We start from the raw sequence: 27,528 nt of genomic DNA, 5'->3' as shown, positions 1-27,528 counted from the left end.
ATAGTACATTGTTGGTTGGGATCCCAGACCTGTGTTTCAGTCCTGCTTTTGCCACTTGCTGGTTTGGTGATCTTGGACAGGTAATTACTTTAACTTTCCCAGTTCTTCTTCTAGGAAGTGGAGACATCAATTTGACCAAACAACATGCTATCATGAGGAGTAAACACAGTAACGACGTAAAGAGCCTTAGATCTGAAGCTGGCACATGCCTCACGTTCACTGCATAGAACATGCACCTGCCAAGCTAGAAGGCAGTTGCTTGCACCCCCTGACCAGGGGCTGATTGGGGGCTGACCACGGTGGCAGTTTATATATGCCAACTGGAGGCTTTAGGAAGTGCTGGTGTTGCCACACGGGCTACCTGGTCAGAAGAGACCAGGGAGAGAGGACTGAAAATTTTCTGGGGCCTCTGGGCAGGATGATCTCATGGAGACGACACCTATGAACCCAATGAAGCCAATGTGTTTTGTGCTAGAGATTGAGCCATTAATGGCTGCAAGACTTATCTTTGTGTTCTGGCTTTCATGACTTAGAGGGAGGGAAGAAGTTCTTGGAATGTACATCTGACCTCTCAGAATGGAAGTCCTTGCCTTCCCTCTCTTAACTTTTTTTTTTTTTTTGGAAGGTTCGGGGAGACAGATAAAAAGGCAAAGGTGAGTAGAGAAATAAAAAAGAACAGATAAGGACTTGAATTGTCATCTCAGTGCACAAAAGGTGGGAGCACCTTGAATATCTATCTATCTACCTATGTATAATTATATTTAATATAATTAATATAATAGCTAAAAAGCCAAAACCTAAACAGTCTACTTTGATTGTTCCAGATCAGGATACCAGAGCTGCCTTAAAAAAAAAAAAAGAAAGAAAGAAAGTAAGCAAGCAAGCACTACCCATGGAAACCCTACAGTGGCATGTTAAAAATTCATCAGCAAAACATCCCCTCGCTTCCCCTCTCAGAAATGGCCCTGGTCTAGGTAGACTGCAAGCTTCATGTGGCTTCGGGAAAGATGGGGCCGAGGAGGCCAGAGCAGATATTGCAAGGAGTCTAGCATCTCTAGTCTTCTTCCACCTAAGTAAGTTTTCTCCTTGACTTGAGACCTCCCATAGCCTTTTTCCTCTCTATAGGCTGACGTTATGAGGTTAGCTCAGTGACTGGAATCTTCCCAAGCCAGACACCAGCCTCTGTCTTTTCTCTAGTTTTCCAGAATTTCAGAAAATAAATACAAAATAGTGGGAAGGAAGAAAAGTGTGAGGTCCTGGGTGCGCAACCTCCGTGCTTCTAGTTTCAGCTTCACTGGTTATCAGAGAGGCAACTGGCATGGTAACTAATCTCTTGGAGTTTCAGGGCTATTGTTCCATAAAAAGGGAACAAATAATTACCCTTTTCTTACAGAGCAGTAAATGAAGTAATAAAATGCTTTCATGGAACTGTAAAGTGTTCTACAATGTAATGACCAGAAGGTTATAATTGACCTATGGTATGTACCTAAAAACCCTAAGATGTTAGAAGTTTTTCACTGGGAAATTGCTGTAGATGGAGAGTTTGTGTTCCCCACAAATTCCTATGTTGAAACCTAATCCCCGGTGTGATGGCATTTGGAGGTGGAGCCTTTGGGAGGCGATTAAGTCAGGAGGGTGGGGTCCTCAGGGAAGGGATAAGTGCCTTTATTAAAGAAGCTCTGTGGAGTTCCCCTGCCCCTTCTGCCCCTTCTGCCCCATGTCTATGAACCTGGAAATGGGTTCCCTTTAGCCACCAAATCTGCCGGTACCTTGATGTTGGACCTCCAGCATCCAGAACTGTGGGAAAGATTCTGTTATCTGTATGTAAGATCCTGTTGTGTGCTATATCTGCTATAGCAGTATGAAGAGACTAAGACAAAAATCAAGTCAATGATCCAGACGGGTCCACTCTGTTGATTGTTTGGCAGGGATGGAGGGCAGGAAGAATTTAAATTCTCCAGTGGGGCTATAGCTATCCACAGACTGGTGGGCCATAAGGATGTCACAAAGGAAGCAGGAAATGGATAGGCTGAGATAGAGGAGAAGTGTATTCAGCCACCCAAGATGAATGGCGGGCCTATACCGTCACTTAGAGAATGATTAATTTTACCGATATGTTCAAGATATTTTCCATTTCCTAAAAAGGCAAGGCAAACAAAGTCATTAATTTTCTAGAGAAACAGGGATGCTTCTTCGGGACCTGGGATTTCCAGGCGGCCTGGGAAATATGTGTGGGCTGCTAGATACGACAGCAAAACTTCACCAACATGGGACTCGTATGCCTCATGAGTGAATTTTGGGACAGCAGTGGACAGATTTAAACCATCTGTCAAGCTGTTTCTCAGGAAACACCACCACTTCCCCAAGAGAGCCGTGAATATTTGTGAAATGCCACCTGCTACTTGGAGCCTCCCCGTTGTACTCCTCGTGTCATGCCTTTCCTGTCCTCCATCGGCAGAAGCACCACTGGCGAGTCAAGCTCTGCACCCACACTCTGTCTGCGCTCTCTGCTCTCATGCACGATGACCACATGGAGGAGATCCTTTGCAGTCCCACTTTGTTGGTGAGTTCCCTGACTGCATAGGATCACGCAGCTCCAAAGTGGCCGAGCCTGGATTTAAACTTGGCTCTCAAAATCCTGACGACACCCACTAACACTACAACCCTGAACAAGCCTGAAGTGTCTCCTGCAGAGCCTTTCTAAAGAATGGTTAATTTAGGACCAATTACCTTGAGGGACTTACCATGACCCAGATCACGAGAAGCCCCCAGCATCACTGAAATCGCAGGGACTTGCATCACAAACTACCTCCCTAAGGAAGCCTCTCCACCCCAATTTCCCAGTGGAAATTCATCTTTTCTTCCTCTGATTTTTAGAGCTCTTTGTTTGTCGCCTTCTCACTGCACTTAACAGCTGCTATTCTAAATTATGGGAAACTGGTACCTTTCAGTTCTCTTGTACTATTTTCTGTGATAGATAATGTGCTATATTCCCATTTTGCCCTCTCTTAGTAACTGGCACCCATGTCATAACAACTAATATTTCTAGAGGACTCTATTCCCTGCCATTAGTTTTTATTATTGGACTGAATCTCATTTGGTCAGGGCACAACCCTGTGAGGGAGGTCTAATTACATCCCCATTTTAGAATGAAGGGGCCTGACTTTAGGTCACCTTGCTACTAAAAGGTGAGGCTCAAAGCCAACCACAGAACGTCTGCCTTGAATCCCCAGGCTCTTTTCAGGTTGCCAGGCTGCTTCAGTCTGTGTCTGCTGAGTCAAGATCAGAAAAAGACAAAGTGGTGATAATTGCATGGGTTTCGCAAGTGGCTCGTGATTTTACATCAAATACTCCTTTGAGTGTTTGGCGACATAACATGACGATAAGAGAGTGTGCTTTCCTGTGGGGAACGGAAGCAGATTTCAAGATAATCCTCTCCACCTACTGCTGAATCCACATGTTAATTAAGGATCTGGCCAAATCCCCAACATTCCTTGAACACTGCTCATGTTTAGACATCTCATGATGGGTCCTGGCCCCAATTCTACTATATGTTGCACACATCATTCAGTGAGCAAAAACTTGTCCAGCACTCTTGTGCCCAGGCTATATCAGGTACCATGGGAGTCATAGGACTGTGACCTCATGGAGTTTACCATTTCTTTGTAAAAGCAAGGCTAACATATAAGATATACAAATGACAACATAACACCGGTGATAGTGCTCTGGTACCCTGAGCCAGTTAAAGGCTGGGTGCTGGACAAGTAACCCCTCAGAGCCATAGTACTTGACTCTAGTTATTTTCACTTGATCTTAGCCAAAAGGCCGAGAAGCGATTGACTCTATTTATTTTCATGCTCCTTCTAAGATCACCAAAATCAGTGTACACACGACACACATGCACACACATACCCTGTAATATAGAGCATATACATATATGTGCATATATGTGCATATACATGTGCATGTATGTGTAATATACATGTATATATGTGTAATACATATTATATATATGGATGTAGTGTTATTGACAGTCCCACTACCTTTGGAGAAGAATGGGTTCTCAACACTAAAGGACTTTCTGTTTGCTGAGTGAGATGATGGATTTGAAGATGGAACAATGGATTAACCAGGATACCACTACAGTGTTCTACATAAGCAAGGGTGGGATGGAGAGAAAAGGTAGGGATATGGTGGGGATAGATCTTGAAGGAAGAGAAAGATTGTGGCGCATCTGGAGAAACTGCAGGAAGTGAGATGCAAGACGGTGGGTCACTGGTTATTGGTTCCCAAAGTGCTGCTTCAAGAAAGTATGCCAAGAAACAGGGGGTGTGTGTAGGTTTTATTATGGGTTTTTGCTGTGTAGTATCTGACATAAACACTATGCTTCACTCTTGCTTGACATTTCCAATAAAAAGTTTACACCACTCTGCTCAATAACCTTATTACGATTTTATTTTTTTTCTCGTTGCAGAGGTTCATATCAAGAACGTAGATCTGCTTCAAGGTAATGCCCAAGAGTTACAGCTGGATTACCAGAAATTTATCTTTCTGGACCTTTTTGGTTACTTATTTAGTTCTTTGTTGTGAAAATTCACAAAGACCCTTGCATCAGAAGCCTAGACATGGATTCTGTACCTCCCTCACCCCTCCCTATTGGCTACCATGGGTCTTTGGGAAAAACACTTAACTGCTTCCAGATCTCAATTTCGTCCTCCCATGAGTGGGCACCCTCACAACATACTGGTCTAACATGCACCAGACACAAAGTGGGGACTTAAGAATCTCATGCCCCTGTGCTCCGTATCCCTTCACATCCCAGGTCCTGATTTCCTCAGCACGAGCATCTTCTTCAATTCACATCCCAAGATTCTCTGCTGTCAGTTTCTTCTGTTGTCATTCAATAACTCCACAAACATGTTTTGTGCTGCTACCTCACGTGAAGGGTTTCTGCTCCTACTTACTGCCCCTTACATATGCCTTGACCTAACTGGCTCAAAGTATAAGAGTATTTAGGTTGGGATTCTCATTTAAAAAGTAGAACGAGTGCACTGGTATCAGATAGCCTTGGTCAAAATCTCCGCTCCACTCTTCACTGGCTGTGTGACCTTAGGAAAAGAACTTCACTTTTCTGTGCCTCTTCTGTGAGGCGGAGGTAAGAGTAGGACTTCCCTCCTAGGATGTCATGAGAACAAAATGCCTTAGTACTATGCCTTGCTCACACCAGTCACTCAGCAGGTGTTACCTAGTACTATTACATGACATTGACTTTACAAGAACTACAGATTATTCAATAAGAAAATTAGCCAAGAGGTAAAAATCACAGAGGAAGGCAGAAAACACATCTTAAATAAGAAAATGATGAGGCTTATAGTGTTTTATCTACAGAAGGGTTCTGTTCAATCAACTGCACAAGGACTCCTATCAGACATTTCAGAGGAAGGAAGGAAGCCACCACTTCATGCCTCCCCTCCCACGCACACATGGTATACCTAAGAACCAATTACATAGCAGAGAGAAATAATAAACACAATCCTATTAAGAGCACTTTGATCATTTCTCCCTACTGCAATCTGGAAGCAATCACCACCTGGGGCAAGCAGCAAAACCGCAGGCGTTTATTCCGGAGCCTCGGACAGAAGGCCTTGGGTATGGAAGGCTCTCCACGCCAACTGCGTTCGCTGCCATCACCACTGTGCATTGCAATGAGGTGTGCACCCCTCCTGAGGACATTTCTCAGGGGACAAGGTGGAAGCAATCTTGCCTGGCCTCCAGAGGTTACAAGGCCAGGGAGAGAAAGGAAGTGGCAAATTCACGGTCCTGTCACATACACACTGGATTAGAGAAAACAAGGACAGAGAGAATGGAGATGAAAGAATCAGACAACTTTAAAAAATCTTAAAGCAGGGAGAGGGAAAAAGCCAAGCAGTTTTCTCTCTCTCTCTCTTTTCTATTTTGCAACAGATGATTCACTTGCAGACCGAAATCTAACAGCAGTTGGTATAGTAAAGATGAAATAGTTGGAGGAAGAAAAAGAGTGCTAAAAACGAAAGGCGGGAGGGAGTCAGACTGGCAAAGGGGGAGTGAATCCCCAGTGCTTTCCTGCCCTTCCTGGCTTCCTCCTACTGGCTCCTGCCCACTGGGGATAGCAGCATCCTGCTGTCTCCCAGCCCTGCAGCTCTCTCCTGGGCTGGAGCACAGGCAACCCCCTGCCTGTAGGCACTCCTCCCAGGAAGGCAGGGGTAATCAGGCCCATCCTTCAAACATCTTCATTCTATTACTTCCATAATCGGCTTCTAATGTTCTGTTCGATAGATGTGGGGCCGACCAGACCAAGTGCTTGAACAGCTGCTCGGGCCATGGAGCTTTTCTCTGTGCCATTGATCACACAGACAAAAATCAATCCCGGCTAAGGAGAAAGAAGTTAAAAATAAATTGCTGGGATTGATTTCTGTTCAGACCTTCCGACTCCCAGTTTAGAAAGGGGGAGGGAAGAGTGCACGCAGATCCACCTGTCATGAAATCATTTCATATGTCCCCATCTCAAAAGCAGAATCTGGAGGTATTTTACATGAACATACGCAGGTGTGTGTGCACACAAACACACAGGTCTGCATGCACAGAGTTTTCTAATTTACGCTCTTATTTTATTGTTGCCTTTTAATAACTATCAGAGATGGGAATCATGTGAATCATAAACTCCCATGAGAAAATGGCTGGAGTTTATCTCCTTCACTATCAAATCTCCGACGTGGGGTCCCATGCTTTGTGGATAGCAGTAACTCCAGAAATACTTGTCAAGGGAGTAACAGAATAAATGAATTGATGAAGTCCCTTCTTCGCTCTGATTGGCTCTTGCAATTATGTTTATTTCTTCATTGCTAGATCACAGCATGTAATTATCTTCTTCATGTTTCTGCATACGTATGATCTCTCTCTCTCTCACTAGACTACAAGGCCCCCTAGGGTAGGAACCTTTACTTTTGTGCTTTTTAATTTTTGATCTATTGTACTATCCACCTTGTGCCCTCAGTAGATGTATGCAAAAGGAAAGGAGGAAAGAATGGTTCAGCAACTCTTTTTTTTTTTTTTTAAGATTTTATTTATTTGTCAGAGAGAGGGAGAGAGAGTGAGCACAGGCAGACAGAATGGCAGGCAGAGGCAGAGGGAGAAGTAGGCTCCCTGTCGAGCAAGGAGCCTGATGTGGGACTCGATCCCAGTACGCTGGGATCATGACCTGAGCCGACGGCAGTGCTTAACCAACTGAGCCACCCAGGCATCCTGGTTCAGCAGCTCTCTTAAGGGATTAGCTACAACCTAAATATCTTTCGTTTTGCTTCTGACATTGGAGAAATAAGTTGGGAAATACTTCTGAATAACAGTCCCCTGCCCATCCATATTTAACTAAATGGAGCATCTTGGAGAGTGAGCAGACTTGTGGAACGGTAGCATTAGGAGGGAACTCTGGAGTCATATACCCCACTGCCTTCCACACTGGATTCCATGAAGTTCTGGAATCCTACAGTGATACCTTGGAGGTGTCCACAATGGATGATGAAGAGGCTGAGTGGGTGGGAGAATTCGTCCAGTCCCTCACGCTCCTTAAACTGGATCCATTCCACCTGTATCTGGTTTATAAAGGTGAGGGCCCAGGGTCGCTGAGGGAGTTAATGGTGAGACCAGACTTAAACCCAGGAATGCTGTACTGCCCACCCCTCTCCTCCATCGACCTGCCCAGCCCATCCTGTGGCGCACTGTCTCCTACCACAGAATGGTCTCTTCCTTCAAGCACTGGATGGTCCTAAATTTAGACTCCTCAAGTCAATTCTCCAGTTGGAGGCCTAGCTCGAGCCTTACCTTCTCCAGAAAAGTATCTTTGATCATATCAAGCCTCCCTTAACCTGAGAAGAAGTCCAGCACTTTCTCAAGAGCTTCTGAACATTGCTTAGGGTAAGAGTCTGGCCATAGAGTCCCACCCCCTCACCTAGTCTGAAACAAAATGAAGACACCATTATATGCCCTTCATTTAGAATAACAGGGACACATTAAGTGCTCAACAAATGTTTGTTGTATGGATGAATGAACAAACTATTAATCCTTCTGTCTCAGAACCTATCACCGCCCAGAGCACTCAGTAGGTGCTCAATCAAATTAAGCAGATCGATCAGCCACTGGCTCTGCCACTATTAAACTCTAAAAAGACCTTAGTTCTTAACCGATGATCATGATGGGTTTCAGAATCAGATTCTTAAAAGTTGCTTGCAAAATCCAAAGCATTTGTTTACCCCATTAGCTAGCTACAGAGGTAAAGGCAGAGCGATTAAAATTTTTAAAAGCTGAAACTCTGAAATAAATAGATCTGTATCCTAGTTAGAATGGTAATGGGGAGAGGAGTGGACTTAATAGTCTTCTTCTCAGTCCATAGCCCAAATGCCTTTATTATCAGCACTGTCGTTTTTACAATACAATTATCTTTAATAGGGGAAGGCCCCAGGAAAGGCATCTTCCTGGGAGCTATGCTTCGGAAGAGAGGGTGTGGGGAACTTACTGGGACTTGGAAGGGAAAGACAATGGGGAGACCCAGCTGGGTCATGATTCAGTAGCTCCTCTGCACCCAGGAATGGGACTCCAGAGAAGCTGTGCCCAGAAGCACATGACGGAAACTGGGTAACTCATGGCAAGAGGTACAAGGTAAGTGGGGAAAGCTGAAGAAAGTGGAGCCCCAGATGGTAACAAAGATTAACCATGCTGCCACTCACCCTGCCACCGCACCCCCCGCCCCCACCCTAGCGATGAGTCTTGGAATAATCCTCTAAGTGCATCTGAGGGACAGCTCTCAGAGGTACAGGCATGATTGCATTGTACTGAATCCCATTAAGCCTTTCTTGGGTTAATGGTGCAGAAAGTTTCTGATCTGAAACAAAATTGAAACAGATCCTGACAAACAGTCCACAGAACAAGGAGGGAGGAAGGGTTCCCTGCCCCTGGTGTCTACCACCATAGAGGCAACAGCTACCTCTCTTCCACTTTTACAGCATCTGGAAAAGTTTCTGGGAAAAACCGGCGATGCAGGGTTAATGTGAAGATTCTTCAGATTGGGAAAACAAAATGAGAAATAGATCACTGTCCTCTTTTGTCATTCCTTATGAACCCAGGCAGCTCTGATATCATATCCCAACCCTGCCGTCACTGAGCTCCAGGACAAAGGGGGATTCTCTGAACCTCTCTGAAATTCTCCATGGAACACCAAAGAGAATAATGTCCATCACACTGAGATCCTGTGAAGATTAAAGCAGAATTAAAGAAAATAAAATGCAAGCTTAGCAGTCAACCATTTAGCAGGAAATAAATATGAGACACCACAAATCAATCCTGACAACCATTCTTTCAGTTTGCTGACGGGTGGGTTAAAAACTGCGGTGGGGTTACCTGGAAAGAGCACTCTGACGCATCACTGCTTTGAAAACAGGAAATTGCATATTTTCCAATATGGAAGAGATTGAGAGCGGCTGATCTGCCTCCTTTGGGCTGAATTACAGAAACACTCGTGGTCCCCCGGACAACATATCTAATTTCCAGACCAGAATGCACAGGCCGCATCTAATCATGAGGCTCCTGGATAATTAAACACAACGAGTGCCACCCTTCCTATAATACACTGCGCCCAGAATCCACGCCACTACTCTTCCTTCTCAAGCCCATGGAGACACCACTAATTAACAGCAGCAGACTTTCCTACTGAACCACAACAGCACAGCCTTCTATGCAGCTATTACTAATTACCCAAAGGTGATACACAAAACGAAAACAATTTGACACCCTGAAGCCAGACATATCCCATTCATGTACTACTAGAAAAGCAAATAGTTGTGCTATAATAATGGGGCAAACGACAGAACAATTCTCGGAGATGAAGGGAAAAGATTCCTTTCAATGCTGGCCTCACAAGTAACAAGTATTGTAACTTTCATGGAGCTTCTGCAGATCTCTTGGGGAAAAACCAATCTTCATCAATCATTAGGGACATGAACCGCAAAGCCCTGAATGGAGTGAAGAGATCACCAAGCCTCAAGGATTGCTGGGCATTCAGGAAATAAACAGCCCCTCCCTGAGCCTCTCTGTCTCAGCAGGAGGCACAGAGGACTCATCAGCATCTGAATGGGAACTGGTGCCCGGAGAATCCATGAGATGGGATTGCTCAGAGAGAGCCTGGGAAGTGAGAAGAGAAAGGGAACCTGTGAAAAGCTCCGAGAACAGCCCGTATTGAAAGGGTGGGCTGAGGAAGAACCCAGAGAGTAGGAGAGGAAGAAGAAGATGCCGGAGAGGTAGGAGGAGGAGCTGAAGCACACACTGTGAAAGGAGCAAAGCCGAGTGTGCTCAGGGATGCGCTGCAGCTAGAGACCCTGGGGCTGCAGAAGGGTCAGCTGAGAGAGTGATGGAGAGGTGTAGTCTGGACGGAAGTCAAAGACATCTTGATGAACTGGCGTAAGTAATTTCAATGGAGTAGACAAGGCAGAAGTCAGTCTCAGGTGGGTTAAAGAGAAGAAAATGAGAAAGTGGGATAAATAATATAGACAGTTTGGAGTGCCTGGGTGGATCAGTGGGTTAAACCTCTGCCTTCGCCTCAGGTCAGGATCTCAGGGTCCTCTGCCCAGTGGTGAGACCGCTTCCCCCTCTATCTCTGCCTGCTGCTCTGCCTACCTGTGATGTCTCTCTCTGTGTGAAATAAATAAATAAAATCTTTTAAAAAAAGAACATAGATAGCTCTTAAGAAATCTGCTTGTGAACAAAAGATGGGACATTTATAGAGAGGAACATGGGGTTCAAAGAAATTTTTGTTTTCTCTTTTTGATTTAAGGAGAGTAGATATTTTAAAATATTTAAATACTGATGGGAAGTCTAAAATAGGAATGAACATGCTGAAGACATAGGGGAAGAAGGCTAATAGGTAAAGCCAGGTCCCTGAGAAGTTAGAAGGGATGGGATTGAGGGTTTGGATTGAGAAATTTGATACGGGCATGCAGTTGATTCTAATTTTCTTAGATAGTTCAATTTGTTCACATTACTGTAAACATAATAGGCGCTCAATAAATTTGAGAGTTTCTTAGTTTCCTTGAGTTGGGTTCCCTCTGCCTGGAAATGTAGAGACTGCGATGAGGGGTTTTATGCAGGTAGTTTTGTTTTGCTCAGTTTTCGGTGGGGGGCTGTTTGTTTGCATTTGAGAAATGATCAATTTCTCAACAAAAGAAGGAATAAAAGAGGTAGAACTAGAAAGTAGGAAATGAGGGAGGAAAAGCCATCCCAAGGAGAGTTACTGAACTGGTAATTACTATGAGTAATAGGACTTCAGGCCCACAGGGGACCCTGTGAAGACCCATGGAGAATGAGGCTCCGCATCGCCCTCCCGACATAGGAAGAGGGAAAATTAGCCCAGAGGATCCTGACACCTTGGTACTTCAAGGTTTGTTTATCTCCACCACGATGGTGAAAGGGTCTCTCGCAAGCATCTCGTTTGGGAGAAATCAGCCCAAATCAGAAATCAGAACAAAAAGCAAGAGGTTCACAGTGCAGTAGAGGCACTGTGATATTAGGTCACCTCTGCTGCTGAGCAAACACGAGCCAGAAGGACGTGGGGTGGGACCTGTTCAACGCCAGGATCAACTAAACATCATGACTTACACTAATTTGTGGTTGTTCATGGAACTATTTCAAATACTAGTGGCAACTTTTACATCAAGGCCCTAAAATCATTGCCTGTATAGGAGACACATCCCAGCAACATGCTATTTAAAGAACTTCCATTAGTGCTGGCTGTTGAAAACACCTCACTTAAGATTCTGAAAGCGCTTCAAGAATATTCACCTGAAGATGTCTTTATTGAATTTCTTCTGAAGACAGTCTCTGCAACTCTTTCATTTTCCTTTAAACTCCTGTGTTGTAAATGTGTCCCTAATGATGAAATTGCTATTTATTTAACATTCAAATCTCTCCCATTAAGGCCAAATTAACATCATTTAAAATATTGCCAAATAGTTTTTCTTTGAATAATTACACTCTATTAATTTCTGCCTCAGGGCTTTTTTTTCTGTCAGAAAGATAACTATTAGGGATACAGTAGACATGCCATAGAGACTTTGCTAACTCCCACACTCTTGCCTAAACCAGGAACTTAAACTGTCAACACTAGGGACCAACATCTACAAGAAGGCACTCAAGAGTCTTGAAAGAGAATTAAACCCCAGCATATCCACAGTTACATATCTATCATGAGAAGTTGGTTTCTTCAATAACTAGCACTATGGAAGGCATGTGGGAAGGTTTTATCACACACATATGTTGATACATGGGCTGAACTCGTGAGTGATTACAAAATGAATTTGGGGAAAAGATTTCAAAATCCTTTCCATGACCGGCTTATAAAAACTCTTCAAAGAGAATGTGCATACACAGAAGTAGGGAGGCTGACTTTTGCATGTGGCTTAGTCTCTTGATTCTTGCATTTGATAGGGCTCTGTAGCTTTCAGAGCATTTCAAAGCCATTATCATCTCCCTTGATCCTCATAAAAACCTTTCAATTTAGGCAGGGCAAGGGGCATCCTTCCATTCTACAGAGATGAGGAAATTAGCATTCTCAAAGTCCAAGTGAACTGCCCCGTGTTCCCTGGCTGGTAGGTGGCAGAACCCTACCACCCCAAGTGCGTAAGTTCAGGGTCCTCTGCCCCACATCAGACCACCAGCTACTTGCGTCATCAACTGCCTGAGAGCAGGGACAACACCTTCCAGCCTGCCATGCTCCATTGTATCTGGCATACTTCTAGGACCTCAAGAAATACCTGTTAACTAGCTACTAGTACTTATTAATTGCTAATACATCTAGAATACCTTTCAACTCTGAACAATAACAGCTTGTATCCGAATTACTGACTGAGCGGCTCCACTGTTAATACTAGAATCATCCCAGGACCCCGCTTCTGCATATCATTGCTCCGCCCACAGGATTCCTTGCTATAGAGGGGACACCTCTTTGGACTACATCTACACAACATTACCAGGAGCTGAAAGTGTGGATCTATACACTGATACTGGTCTAGTTGTGGATGTTAAGAATTGGGCAGAATGAGGATGGCATTCCCTTTGAATTTTCTGCTTTCTTCATGCCTCTGGAGTATTTTGTTTGTATTTTAATTATAGATCTGTTTTTTCCTCTTGTGTTTTAGATATCTGTAATAGACCTGTATCATTTAGTACAATTGTACTCACAGTGAAACTCTGTTCAATGAGTAATGATTCTTTGTTTCACTGAGGGCCACTTCCTGTGCCCTGAGGAAGGGATGAGGCCAGGCTGCGTGTAGTTCAGCAAGGACACACAATTCTCTTAAGATGACTTATTAGGGCTCTACTCATATTTCTTCATCACACTCCCTAATAGCCAGGGTATGAATCCTTTCCCTGAAGGGATTGCATTGTTACCACTCTTGAACCACCTACTCTCCAGGATAATCACTAGAAAAGCTACTCCATAAGGAGAAAAGGCAGGATTTCCAACCTTCTTGGCTCAGAACACAGAAACCAACTTATCTCTATCCCCCTGCCCCTACAGAGGAAAGCCGATTTCTCTTTTATCCATGTGGAACGGAGACATTTCAGGCAGACACTTTCCCATTAAAACAAGGGCTCTTCTGGGAAGGATTAGCTCCTTTTGATTTCACTATGAAACCCCAGGCCCTGGGGCCCCCTGCATAGAAAAGGCATTGACAGATTAACAAATTTCACAGTGTTCTGTATATCTTCAGCTCAGCTGAAAGTAGGAGATCAAACATTGGGTCCCCTCAAGCAAAACCATCAAGATGACTACATTTACCTCTTTGTCAACAGAACAATAAAAGGTGAGGCAGAACCTTTGGGGTCTCTCCTAAACTGTAGGAGCCATGTGAGTAGTAGTAGATGGACCCTTCAAGCACACACAGGATACAGAATCAAAACTAATCATGTTTAGGAAAAAAGAAATAACTGGGCATGGAAGCTTTCCTTTAGAAGGACAAATTTTTTTGAGGGTGAATTTTTCATGCAAAATCAATGTCATGGGAAGTTTACTATGCAGAGGTTACTGGGTTTTTGGTTATTGAAACTTTAATCTCGAATGCATATGCACTTGTATGTGGCTCACTCATGGATAAATAAGTATGCCTTACACACATACATAATATTTATTAATTTCCAGAGAAAGGAAACGGAACTGCATGTCATCTGATTCCCTGGTGGTTCAGTTGTCTGCATGCAAAAACATCCGACCTTTGACCCATGGAACCAACTGTGCTACAGAAAGTCAGTGGTTTTCAAACACATCTTAGCAGCAGATTGTTTTTGTCAAATGAGAAAGGTATTAAGAACCCAGCAAACAAAAACTGAGTGACTCTATTTAAGGAGAGGTTAAGAGGGCCAGAGACCTTCTTCTTTTTCAGTAGCTCCTGAAACAAGTTCCCTAACACTCAATGTAAAACCTGCCAAAAATCACATTTGGAAAAAAAAAAAAAAAGCCTGTAAGAATGAGGGGATCAACTGACATCCTTTCCTGTAAGATTTTTTTTTTTTCCCCAGTTGTAGGTCTCTGCTGGCACTAAAAATAAGGGATATCAATACTTTACAAAACTAAAAAATTCAAATGGATAAAACCCGTAAAATTACGAAAAACCAAAGCCACCAGAGCCCTTTATGCCCACTCAGCTATTATTCAGCTGCTCAGATTGTAGGCAAAGAAGAAAATAATGTGGCTTTATAAGGTTCCCCTTTAAAAGCCAAATTCTGGAGTGACAGCAAGCATCCTTCAGAAAATACATAGTCCTCAGAGCCCAGCTCTGCCTTAGCAGTGCTCCCTGGAGATGTCTCCCATAAGGGCTGGGCTGGACCTGAGCCTTGACACACTCCAGCTTCTTCTCTTGGGATCATTCTTCAGTAGACATTGGCAGGAGAGGTAGATACTACCTACTCTGATGCCCAGATGCCTTCCTTGTGCAGATATCAATCTGTGGGTTTAAACCCTGGAGGAGAAGCTACTATTGGTATGAGGATTTTCTGCTCTCACAAAAGCCTTCTGAGGCAGCTTTATTTCAATGAACAGAATGAGGAATCCCTGCCTTTTCCTTGCTTTTGAGATGGACATTAATCATTGCAGTACAAATCTGACCTCCTCCATAAAGCCATTTTTTTTTTTTTTAGATTTTATTTATTTATTTGACAGACAGAGATCACAAGTAGGTGGAGAGGCAGGCAGAGAGAGAGGAGGAAGCAGGCTCCCCACTGAGCAGAGAGCCCAATGCAGGGCTTGATCCCAGGATCCCAAGACCTTGACCCAAGCCAAAGACAGAGGCTTTAACCCACTAAGCACCCAGGCGTCCCCCCTTAAAGCCTTTCTTGAGCTCATTTCAATTTTCAAAACTCAGATCCTCCAAAAACGATTAAAAATTCACACTGGTTGCAGAAATTGCTCTGAGATGGCTTCCAATAATTAAAAAAAAAAAAAAAGCAATAAATAACAACAAAAAATAAATAGGAAAAGAAAGCAGCCATGTGATCACAAATGGCCAGTAGGAGAAAGGAAGGTGCTACAATGGGCAAAAAATTAGTTCTGAGCTTCTCGGCCCTGTAAAGGGGGAACCACAAAATTACCCAGATTTCATGGAAGGAAATAAAAAAGGCTCATCTCACCTAGACAGTCTTCTACTTGATTTTCCTGCCACTTAATTCCCTCCCACAACTACACCTGTCCTTGGATAAAGGTCCCCAAGTATTATGTTCTCTCACTTTCTTAACTTTATGCCTGCTTCTCTCCCGCCTGGAATGATCTTTCTCCTTCGACTACCTAACTGGGATTCCTAATCTCCCTTGACAGGAAGCTCGTATTAACCCGCTTCCCGAAGCTCTTCCTGCCTACTTCAAGAGCAACATGTGCTTTGCACTAATACAGCTCTCATCAAGCTACATTATAATTGTTTAGCTGTCTGTGTTCCCCACTGGGCTGATTGTATTTTAATGTATTTAAATGAATGAATATAAAAAGGGTACTGAATAACATAATGGATAATTGTTGGACAGCAGTTTCATAAAAATGCAGAGACATTCCATATATGGTCATTTCTTATGCAGTGAACAATTGCCAATTACCCTAAGTTGTCTTATATTGTTAGTTGGAGAAACAAGATTCCCTTGCTTTAAAAAGATAACTTGCATTCCCTGAGAATAAGGATGGTGTCTTATCTTCTCAGTTCAGTTCCGTTCAACAAACATGTACTGAGAACCAGTCATCACACTAAGTGCAAGAGAAATACTGATGGGTAAGGCATCGTCTTTTCCTCTTAAAGTTTACAGACCTGGCTGGCAAGACATAATACACACAGGTTAAGTAGTCAGCAAAGAAGTTTCGTGCAGCCCCAATTGAGGATGTCAGGGATGATTTTCTATAGTTAGCAATGCCTAAGTTGAATCTAAGGATAAGTTTGTCTAATAAATGGACATTCCAAGCAGGTTTGTCATGCAAAAAAGGCATGTTAAGCAACAAATGACATCATGTATGTATGGACACTGAACAGGTTTTTTGTTTATGAAAGGGTAAAATATAATAAGGAAGGTATACAGGGAGCCATAGTGGCTAAAGAATTCCCATGAGGCTGATGGGAGTATGCAGGATACTAATATTAAGGAAATTAGATTTTAACCTACAGGTGGTGAGCAGCCACTGGAGGCAGGAACATTGATCTTTGTTTTAAATAAATTACTTTGGAAGTAGTGCTGTGAGTGGACTGGGGGTGGGGGTTGCAGGTCAAGGAACAAGAAAATCAGTTAGGAAGATATTGCAACATTTCAGAAAATACATTATAAAGCTTTATAAACGGTTTTAAATAGCCAAGTAATAATGGTGCTTCCTTTTTTCCTCTCATAAATCACCCAGGAGCGACAAGAAAAACAAGAACTAAAAGTACAAACTCTATTCTCAATGAAAATATAACCCTGAAACACAATATATACATGGAAAGGAGGCCAAATTCAGTGAAGAACAAACAGGGAACAGACAGGCACCCAGGCAAAAATGCCTACAACTACAAATCATGGATCAAGTCAGAGAAATAGCATTCTTTAAAGAGACATTTCCCCAGGAACAAAACTAACAATCTATTATTTGAAGCCAAAGGACTGTGTGCCCCAGGAATTGGCAGTGGATCTATTCCAGGAACTGGGTGGTGATAAGAAGCTGGAGAGGTGTGGTTGGATAAAGAACAGCCAGGCACTTTTACCTTATGTGAAGGACCCTTTCACAGACAAACTATCGGGAGTTATATGGAACTTCACTGAGAAAAAAGGAAGATTTTTGTTATGCTGAAATAGAGCTCTGGTCCATCACCAAGAGGAACCTCCTCTGTCCAGGAAGAGCTCATGTTATGAAAAAAATAAATAATGGTGAAAAACATAAAAAGAAAACAGCACAGGAATTATAAAATAATATGGCAAAATAAGAGAGGGTAAGGGACAGAAAAAGTAAATAGCAGAAACAGAATAAAAACTGCTTCCATGAAGCAAACGAAAGTTGTGACCATACTGCTGACTAAGAATAATCTGTATGATGAGGAGATCACCTCTGTATGAGAAGAATTCAAAGTAGAAATACAAGAGCTAAAGTAGTTATGTTGAGACAACATAAAGTCATAAAATATAAGCTATCAAAGTTCAGGAAAGAAGTTCAACAATAACAGCAAAAAAAAAATGCAAAAAGAAGCCTGGACACTGCTAACTACTTGTTCATGGACAATGTGGATAAGATTTTTTTTTTTAATATCATTTTGCTCAGGGAATTAAAACTGATTAGAAGGGAAAAAATGATGACTCTCCTTTGCTTATCCTGTCTATTGTACACATCCTAAATGTTTTAGAGGATGAGAACCAAAATAATGAAACTGAAATACAATATGTATTTCAAAAATATGTATCAGAAACTTTTGAGAAATTAAAAGGTAAGGGGAAATTGAACCAACTGAATGAGACTTACATTTCAGGAAAAGGAATTGACACAGTATGACCAACCACAAAACATATACTAACAAAGCAAATAGTATTCAAATATATATTTTTAAAAGGACTTTTAGGTATCAAAAGGCAAAAAAAAAAAAAAAACTTAGGACACCTAAAAGGGAAAATATTAGACTGGCCTGACATCGTAAGATTCAATAAATTAATGGAGCAAAGTTCTCATGGAAAGCAAATGACACACATATTTTATAGCCTAAAGGGAGAGACAAACATTTTCAACATTCAAAAACTTACCTTTCCTGAAAACTTTACTGAAGGAAAAACTGCAGACAACCAAGAAACAAATAGGAAAACTAAAATAAAGGGCCTAGATTTACCTGTAAAACTAAAATCAAAATAAATGCAGGAATGATAGTTTACAGAAGTATATAAATGCTCTGAATGATTTAATTAACAAAACTGGAGTTGGATAGAGGTCATAAATACAGGTTATTTTTTTCTATCTTTGTTCAGCCATGCTTCATAAAATGTTTAAATCTAACAGCATTATATTTTAAGTTTGAAAAGCAAACAAAGAGATAATATGACCACCTAAAACCAGGGGAGGAATTTAAGAGAGAGGGGAGGAAAGAGAAATGCATGGAAATCTATTAGTTGTGTCACTGCTCATAGAGGAAATCAACAGATATTATCCAAAAGTTAGAAGATCTGCTGTTATATTCATAAAGTAGCTAGAACATGTATTCAAAATTATAAAAAAAACAGTGTCGGGAAAGCAAGGAAAACATCATATAATGAATATTTTTTTAAAGAAGCAATTTTAACTAAAGACTAAGCATACAGTGTCAGAACTAAGACATATACTGATCAATGTGAAGGCAGGGACTCATTAGCTGCTGCTGGCTGAACGACACACATCTGTACCTGTCATATGCGCAGTTGTCCATGTGTAACCCACGGACATGCTTTCACTTTATTTTAAACGTAGCCAAATGAGAGTTGCAAATAATCACATTTCATCTGTGTTTACTTAGTGATTGATGGAATTCTATATTTTTCTCAAGAGTATTGGCCTTTTGCATTATTTGGGGAATTGTTACTCCATGCTTCCCATCTCTCTCATGGTTTACCAAAAAAAAAAAAAAAAAAAAAAAAAAATCCTAGAACAGCCTTCGAGGTCCTGTGGGATCTAGTACCCTAGGTCTTCCTGTGGCTGTCTATAAACTCTGTGACAAGGTCTCCTTTACTCCTTCTTTCTCATCCCTAATATTAGAGTGCCCTGTGCCCTGCGGTCTTTGCATTATTTTCTTTCCTGTCTGTACTTGCTCGTTTGGTAACTTCAATTTTGTAATTCAAAAATAACATGGATATGCTGACATCCTCCCAACTTATATCCCTCAGCCTTGGTCTCCTCATCACCTCTGCTCCTAAAGCCAGACTCCAATCTCTCCTGTTCACTCCAGGCCCTCATGTGGGGATCAAGAAAGTACAGGGCCCAACACACCCAGCTCTATGTCCTCCTCTCACTGCTGACTTCTGCTGCCCACTCCTGGTTTGCCACTCACCAAATGAGTCCTTTTCAGGTCATCCTAAATAAAACAACAATACCTACTGATACCTAATATTCACATTCCTCATGAGTTTTCAGCCAGCCCATTATCATTACTTGATATATTCTGTAAATAGATAAATAGATAATAGAACAAGATAGATAGAAAGATAGAGAGCAACATTTCTATAGCATTGTTTTGGGACTTTACAGATGTAATTAACAAATAGAATCTGCCCAGCAATCCACGAAGTGAGAACTGTAATTACTCTCTTTTTATAGATGACGCACAGCACAAGGTCATGCAGCTGAAGTGGAGCCTGCAGAGGTTAGAATAAATCTTGGCCATAGGATTTCAAACTACAGGATCTCAACCACTACTCTTTATAGGCTTTCATATCTACATATATATAAAATATGTATATTTTATATATAATTATAAATACATATAACATATATATATATGTTATATGTATTTCCCCGTCTCCCACTAGAATATAAACACCACTTGGGCAGGAGCTTTATTATGTCTTAACCTCAGCTCCTAGAGCAAGGGCTTGAAATGTAGCTGGCAATCAATAAAACTTTATTGACTAATGGGAACTCATATCTTTCAAACAAAATAAAAATTGATGCTTATGAATGAAGAAACTACTACTGGCTTCCAGTCTAATAATAATAAAAGATATTTCAGAATAGTTAGAAAAAAAAAAAAACCTGGATGTCTGCCTGCAGAGTTACAGAAAACTTCATGCAGTAAAAGGAAAAATGATTTTTTTAAAAAATCTGAACATTTAAAAATTCTACATCATGTTTCCCAGAAACGATTCTGCCATGTTCATCATTATATGTAGTATTAGCATTAAGGAAAGGGCAATCAGACTGGTAAATTCATAAATAATCTCTGTGCTTCTACCTTGAAAAAAAATTAAATATAGATAAAGAAATATAAAGCCTTAAACTGGGACCATGGCAATGCGTATGGAATGAAAGGAAACAGCTGAGAAATAAGTCAGGGTGGAAAGAACAGGAGCCTTGATTCACTGAATTTGGCGATATAGACAAACTTCTAGTTTTCTGCCTCAAGTGACCTGGTAGAGGGCAGTGCCACCAGTGTGTCAGGTTCAAGGGGGACATGCTGATTTTATTTTAGCCATACAACATCCAAGTTGAGATACCAGGATGACTATGAGACATAAAGATCTAAAGTACAGGGTAGAGGTCACAACTCCCTGACTCGAGAGTCACGGGAATATAGAGATGGTACTTAAGATCACAGGATCTCCCAGACAGTGAGTACCAGGTGCAGAGAGAAGCAGGCCAAGGGCCAAAGCTAGGAAGAACCAAGGGTTGTGCCCAACATTGTTTATTTTGCATTGTATATGTTCAATACATACTCATGATTAAGGAAACAATAGTGCCCATGACCTGCCAAGATTTAGGGAAAAAACAGTCTGAGATTCTGGCTTTTACTTGAACTAAGAAATAGGGGATTTCCTTTTTTTTTTTTTTTTTTTAATTTTTTAAAATTTCTTTTCAGTGTTCCAGAATTCATTGTTTATGTACCACACCCAGTGCTATATGCAATATGTGCCCTCCTTAATACCCACCACCAGGCTCACTCAACTCCCCACCCCTCTCCCCTCTAAAAACCCTCAGTTTGTTTCTCAGAGTCCACAGTCTCTCATGGTTTGTCTCTCCCTCCAATTTCCCCCAACTCATTTCTCTCCATCTCCCCCATGTCCTCCATGTTATTTATGTTCCACAAGTGAAACCCTATGATAATTAACTCCCTCTGATTGACTTATTTCACTCAGCATAATCTCTTCCAGTCTCGTCCATGTTGCTACAAAAGTTGAGTATTCATCCTTTCTGATGGAGGCATAATACTCCATAGTATACATGGACCACATCTTCCTTATCCATTCATCTGTTGAAAAGTATCTTGGTTCTTTCCACAGTTTAGCGACTGTGGCCATTGCTGCTGGTTTTCTTGAGCCAAAAAGACCTCTCTTTCCCTCCCTTTTTCAAGCTGGTTTTTGAGTGGCTGTTTACTTTTCCTGCATTTTACAAGCCCTCTAAAGTCTATACAACTGATTTTTCAAAAGAAGTAACCTCTCTGTCTACAATCTATCCATACAACAAGCAGTCACTGAGCACCCTGGATTTACAAAGGCTTCATGTTAGGACCAAGGATGAGGAGTAAAATGTGGGTATAAAATATTGTCCCTATCCTCAGAGGGTATAAAATACAATTTAGAAAGAGGACAAATCCACAAAGATTTAAGTAACAATTCCTAATAGTCCATGGGCTGGAGGACTGGCAGATAAGAAGAGCTGCAAGGGTTCAAAGAGAGGTAGCCCAGCTCAGGAGGAGTGGGGTGGAGCTGGACTAAGAGACCAGGAGTGGGACAGAGAGTATCATTCAGGTGCTTAGGTCTGAGCAAACTCTCGGAGAGTCCAAAGATCAAGGTTTCTGTAGGAAACAGTTTGCAAAGGAATGGGCAGCAGAAGGGTAAGAAGGCAGAGTGGGGGGAATTCAAAGCTGCAGTCAAAGGTCAGATTCGGTTTCACATACACACACACACACACACACACACACAGTCACTCAATGGAGAACCACCTTTCATTTTTTCCTCTTTTTTGCTCTTCTCTGCATCTCCTTCCAGGGAAACTCAAGACCTAACACAAAGCTTCCCTTGCTTGTCTATAAATGTGAGTCATACCTAGCTTTCTTTTTTGAGTCAGGGTTTTTGGGAGTGTAGGATTTTAGATTTGGCACATATTAGGGAATAGTTAGTGCTGGAAAGGGAGGGCAAAATTCAGTGAATTCTAGATTGTTCTAGAAAGAAAATCCTAGCGATGCCACATTTCTTGGGGATTCTCATTCCCAAGTTCAACAGGTCACTTTGGACAGAAATGGGCTGGAGCTTTGATAAACTAATTAAACTCAGATCCCATGGGAGATGTGGCTCTAAGTAACCTCCAAACCGTAGACCGAGTCCTAGTCATTTCCAGACCCTTTTTGGTATAATAAAACAGCAACCCAACTGAGGATTCAGTGGGCCACTGAAGACCCCCTACATAATACTGACACATAACCCCTTCTCCTTTCACCAGAAGTCTTGGATCTCCCCAGAGAACAGGTCACCAGAGCAGCAAATGAGGGACCGTACCCCAGTCCATCTTCACAACCACGGGAAAGCCACCCTCATTTTCCTGACATCGCCTGAGCGTCCCCTCTCTACCACTGACTGCATTTTCTGGACTCACCTGAATGAAGATATATTCATCCTGAACAACCAGGGAACTGATGTCAATGGAGCGGGCAAAAGGCCCACTGCGAGTGGTCTCGGCACATTCCTGGATCCTGCAGGTGAGGTAGTGAGCATCTGAAACAGGACAGCAACACTTAGACACAAGGGCACATGGTGACAAAGTTCTCATCAGCACCCAAGGCTCTACTTCACAGGAAAGCAACGATGCAGTTTAAAACAACAATAAGATTTCATTCATGTTCACACAGGTTATAATGATTTTAAAAATGGCAATGTCTAGATGAGGCAGTGGAGTGGGGAAAGAGTTAATCTTACATCCTACTCGCAAAAGGGTAAACTGGTATAGTTTTTTGGAAGAACAAATTGGAAATATCTATCAGAATTTTAAATGCGCATATCTTATACCACCAATTCTAAAGCAAGCAATGTCTTTTAGAGAAATACTAATATATTTTCCCAAAGAGTCAAGGGCAAAGATGCTCATTGTGGCATTGTTCACAGCAGTGAAAAATCAGAAACAGGCTAAATGTCCCTGAACATTTCAAGAAAGCAAGGTGCACATATTACAGAGGGCTAGCTTCAATTAAAAGAAGTAGATAGAAACAAATTCACATGCTGATTTCTCTAAGATCCCTGGTTCTTTTCAAGTAACCTTTGACAAAGTATTTGCCAATATGATAGCATGATAGAACTCAAGTCCCCAAGAAGCTTTGTCTTTATAAATGTATAGGTTTGTGCCATAGTGCATAGAAAAAAGGTTTTTGTTTTTGTTTTTGTTTTTGTTTTTGTTTTTAAGATTTTATCTATCTATCTATCCATCTACCTATTTGAGAGAGAGAGAGATCGGGGGTAAAGCAGAGGGAGAGAATCTCAAGCAGACTCTATGCTGAGCACAGAGCCCAACTCAGGACTCAATCCCACAACCCCAAGATCATGTCCTAAGTTTAAATCAAGAGTCAGGTGCCTAACCCACTAAGCTACCACCCAGGCGCTCCTGTGCATAGTAGAAAGTTTTAAAGGAACCCATTAAAAATTAGCTATGATTACTTGTGGAGGAAAAGAAGGGATTTGAGGTAGTGTTGAAGTGGGACCTTTGCTTTTTATATTATATACACCTTTATGATTTTTATAGCAAGAATGTATTCACCTATTACCTGCATAAAATCTATAAAACTTGTATGATTACTTGTCAAATCTTCTGAAAATCTCAGCAGGTGAACAGCCCCTCAAGCAACCTAGCAACATGATAGCAGAAGCTGTAGCTGAATCTTTGACTATAAAATGGGTTTTGATTCTGATAACAGGGCCATCCCAGAAAGGCACTCCATTCAGTTATTTGCTCCTTAAGGAAGAAGTACAGGTAAGTCTCTGTGAAGACACCTGCGTGTACATTGGCTTTTAAAATAATCTTAATTGAACAGTATTTAAAAATAGTAAATGGCCAAAATTAAAAGTTAGGAATCATGTTAGTATTAAAAGCAGAGAGGTCTTTGTTATCACCTAAAACTACGTTCATTACTAGATGTATCTCAAGCGCCTGTAACCTGGGATTTGTGCCCAGGTGTGCCCAGGTGTCACAAGCTACAGTGGAGGGGGCTCAGGGGCAGCAGAGATAAAGGCAAAAGGCTTAACTAAGCAAAAATTTGTGACAATTGAGTTTAAACCATGAGTACACTTTAAATGATCTCTGTTGATCTTTAATTAATTTACTGGTGGCTTCACTGCATCTTTCCTGTGTGCACACAATGTCCTGGGGTTGCGCAGTATCAGGAATACAGCGGTGAGCGAGACAAGGGCCACTGCTGACTCGGAGGGGGCTCATCACATCACCTGTTGCCAGCTGTTACACACATTCGTTTATACGGATGGTGCTGCTTTAACAAGGAAACATATTTGGGTAAGAAATGAATTTATTATGGGCTACATTGTGACTTCCTGAGCGTCCAGAGCTGAATACAGTCTATTTTTGTTGGTATTTTTACTCGGATCACGTCAAACATCCACCTCCTTCTCTCCATCCGCGTTCGTATCCCCTGACCACGAGCGCAAGCCTCTTCATTTTACTTCTCTCCACATGCCATATACCCCAGGCGGTTCCTAGCCCTGACAATTCTGCCCTGAAGTGCTTCCCGAGTCTCTCCCCTTCTCTCCACAAGCCCTGCTGCTTGCCTGGGATGAGACCTTCTCGTCCACGTGGCCCTGTTGCATCTGTCTCACGGCAGCCTGCAAGTGCGTGACGGACTGGAAACCGGACAGGCTCGAGGCAAGGAGCCAGAGTCATCTCTAAAACCCAAACCTGAGCTCATCTCTCCTGGCTTCCAAACAGTTCTGAAGGCCCTGGGACAAAGCCCAGACATCTTGCTATAGAACGGAAGGCTTTTTACAAGAAGCCTAATAAAATCAAATGCCCAAGGAGCCAGACAAATCATGTGTAGGAATAAAATGAGCTGGATGAATATGACAGATGGTAGCTGGCGCTCGGCCTCGGTGTCAGGGGTCACTGAGGAGCGCTGGTGACTGCAGCAAAATGGCTAACACGGACTCTTGAAAGAGAAGCGGCTGCTCAGGGTCCATTTATTGTTGACATGCAGGAATAAGACATTCTGTGTTTTATAAATCCACTGTCCTTATTTTTTTAAGGTGAAATTTCCTGATCTAAAAAAAAAAAAAAAAAAAAAAGGACAGCTAGGGGCATCTGGATGGCTCAGTTGGTTAAGTGTCCCACTATCGCTTTTGGCTGAGGTCATGATCTCGGGGTTGTGGGATCAAACCCCACAACGTGCTCAGTGCAGAGCTGGCTTGTCCCTTCCCCTCTGCTCCTCCCTGGATCGTGTGCACATGCTCTCTCTCACTTTCTTTCTCTCTCAAACAAATAACATCTTAAAAAAATGAACAGCTATTTTAAATCAAAACGGTACAGTTCAAACACCAAAAAGCCAAACAAAACAAGCTGCCACGGGAGCCACTCATTCCCCATCTCTATCTGTAATTTTGTTCCTACCTACCTCTCTGGAGAAGAGACAGACCCTCTCCCCACCTTTTCTGACCCGTTAGCAAGACCAGCTTGTTCGCCATCTGTACGTACAGCCTACACATGCCTTCCTCTTTGTCTCTGTTCACAGAAAGAGCCAGGAGTGGCCAGGCTTTCCACCTCTGGCTGAGAGGACAAAGGAAGGCAAGGAACCCAGGCTGGGCAGGGCAGCCCATTGCCTGCCACCAGGAATACTCTTGGACCCGCAAAGCCATAGTAATTTGCTCCTCGAATAAGGCACTAAAACCCAACAAAAAGCTATAGTAAACACATATGAGGAAACCACAAGTGTTGACATGACAACCTGCTTCTTTCTTGCCAGCCAGTGTCTCAGAAAGCTCCTTACACCACGAATCAAAGGTCCACATAGGAAGACATCTGCTTGTCCCCGCCTCCCCACAACAGGCTCATTTTCCCCTGTCTATTTCCTATTCACTCTCACATTTGGACACTTTGAAAAAAAAGAACCAAGTGTATTCAAGGCCACCCCAAACAAAATCAAAACCTACCTAAACCTTGGCCCACAGCAAGTGAGCTATTGTGCCAAACCCATCTTACTTCTTGGCTCTACCCCTGCTTGCTACTGCCCAGCATGAAACGAAAGGTCCAATTTAACAGGAAAGTAGCTCTAAAATGAATTTTTCAAATCCACTTAAAATTCAGGGGCCTTGCAGTCTTTAGCTGGACTCAGAAGTCTCAATGCTTTAATTTTTCAAAACACAGAGACATGATAGTAAGCATAATGGCACCCACTGCCTGGTGAGAACATAGAATGTGGGGGATGGGGAGAGTAAATTAGCAGGTAGACCTGACCACCAGATGGAAGTGATTGAGGGTGACAAGGGACTATGGGTGTCAAAGGTGAGCAGGGGACACCAAGAACCTCACATTTGTGAAAGTTCTCAAATTTGGGTTTTGGACATTATCCTGATATGAGGCCAGATATAGTCATGGACATTCAAAGATGAAACTGAAAGATACTTGTCATTTCACTTGAATCCCAAGCTAGGCGTCTAACACTTGTGGCCTTTTCATTTGCTTTTAATAAAAACACCAGATGCGTGATAAAATGACAGAAGGCCAGATCTCTTGAGCATAGCATGATGTTTCAGACAGAGCAAGGCTTCTGAAGCTAGAATGGGCTGAGTTCAAGTCCTGAACCTGTTTCTTGTTGGTCACCCTTGACTAAGTAGCACAGCTCTTCACAAGTCAATATCTGCCTCCAAGAACTGTCATCGTGATTAAATAAGATCATGTAAGAAAAATGCTTATTAGCACATTGTTGGATACATTTTAAGAGATTAATGAATGTTATCCCTCTGTTATTATGAAAAGAGAAGGAAATTTAACACTCGGCACCTGTCATACCTTCAAATAATAACAGGCAATGTTCTGTTTGACAATGGAGAATTAAAAGGTCATATTACAGGTTGTATTAGGAAAGTCATATTCTGAAATTATATCACTGTTTAATTTTCTCGAAGTACTTTGGGTGTTCAGATAAGAAAAAGACAAAAACAAAAACATGTCTGAGCTCAAATAACCAAGGAGTTAAAGGAGGAAGCAGCCTTTGTGTTCAGCTAAGATGGAGAAGTATAGTACATGAGAAGGGAATTCCTGGAAAGGGAGTAAAAACTACACTTGGTCTTTTA

The 27,528-nt window shown here is 42.1% G+C and overlaps 1 protein-coding gene across 4 annotated transcripts in view; it reads right to left on the bottom strand.

Annotated features, from left to right (window-relative positions):
* The window catches only part of SORCS3 (sortilin related VPS10 domain containing receptor 3), a 583,502-nt gene that overhangs the window by 124,656 nt on the left and 431,318 nt on the right, over window positions 1-27,528 (bottom strand). For all 4 annotated transcript variants that reach the window (XM_044240465.1, XM_044240466.1, XM_044240467.1 and 1 more), the window contains one exon: window positions 22,841-22,959. In XM_044240465.1, coding sequence (XP_044096400.1) covers window positions 22,841-22,959 — 119 coding nt within the window. The remainder of the gene's footprint in view (window positions 1-22,840; window positions 22,960-27,528) is intronic.

Source organism: Neovison vison, chromosome 2 (assembly GCF_020171115.1).
Source record: "Neovison vison isolate M4711 chromosome 2, ASM_NN_V1, whole genome shotgun sequence".
NCBI lineage: Eukaryota > Metazoa > Chordata > Mammalia > Carnivora > Mustelidae > Neogale > Neogale vison.
The sequence above is the reverse complement of the archived record's forward strand: the minus strand, read 5'-3'. Positions and strand labels throughout refer to the sequence as shown.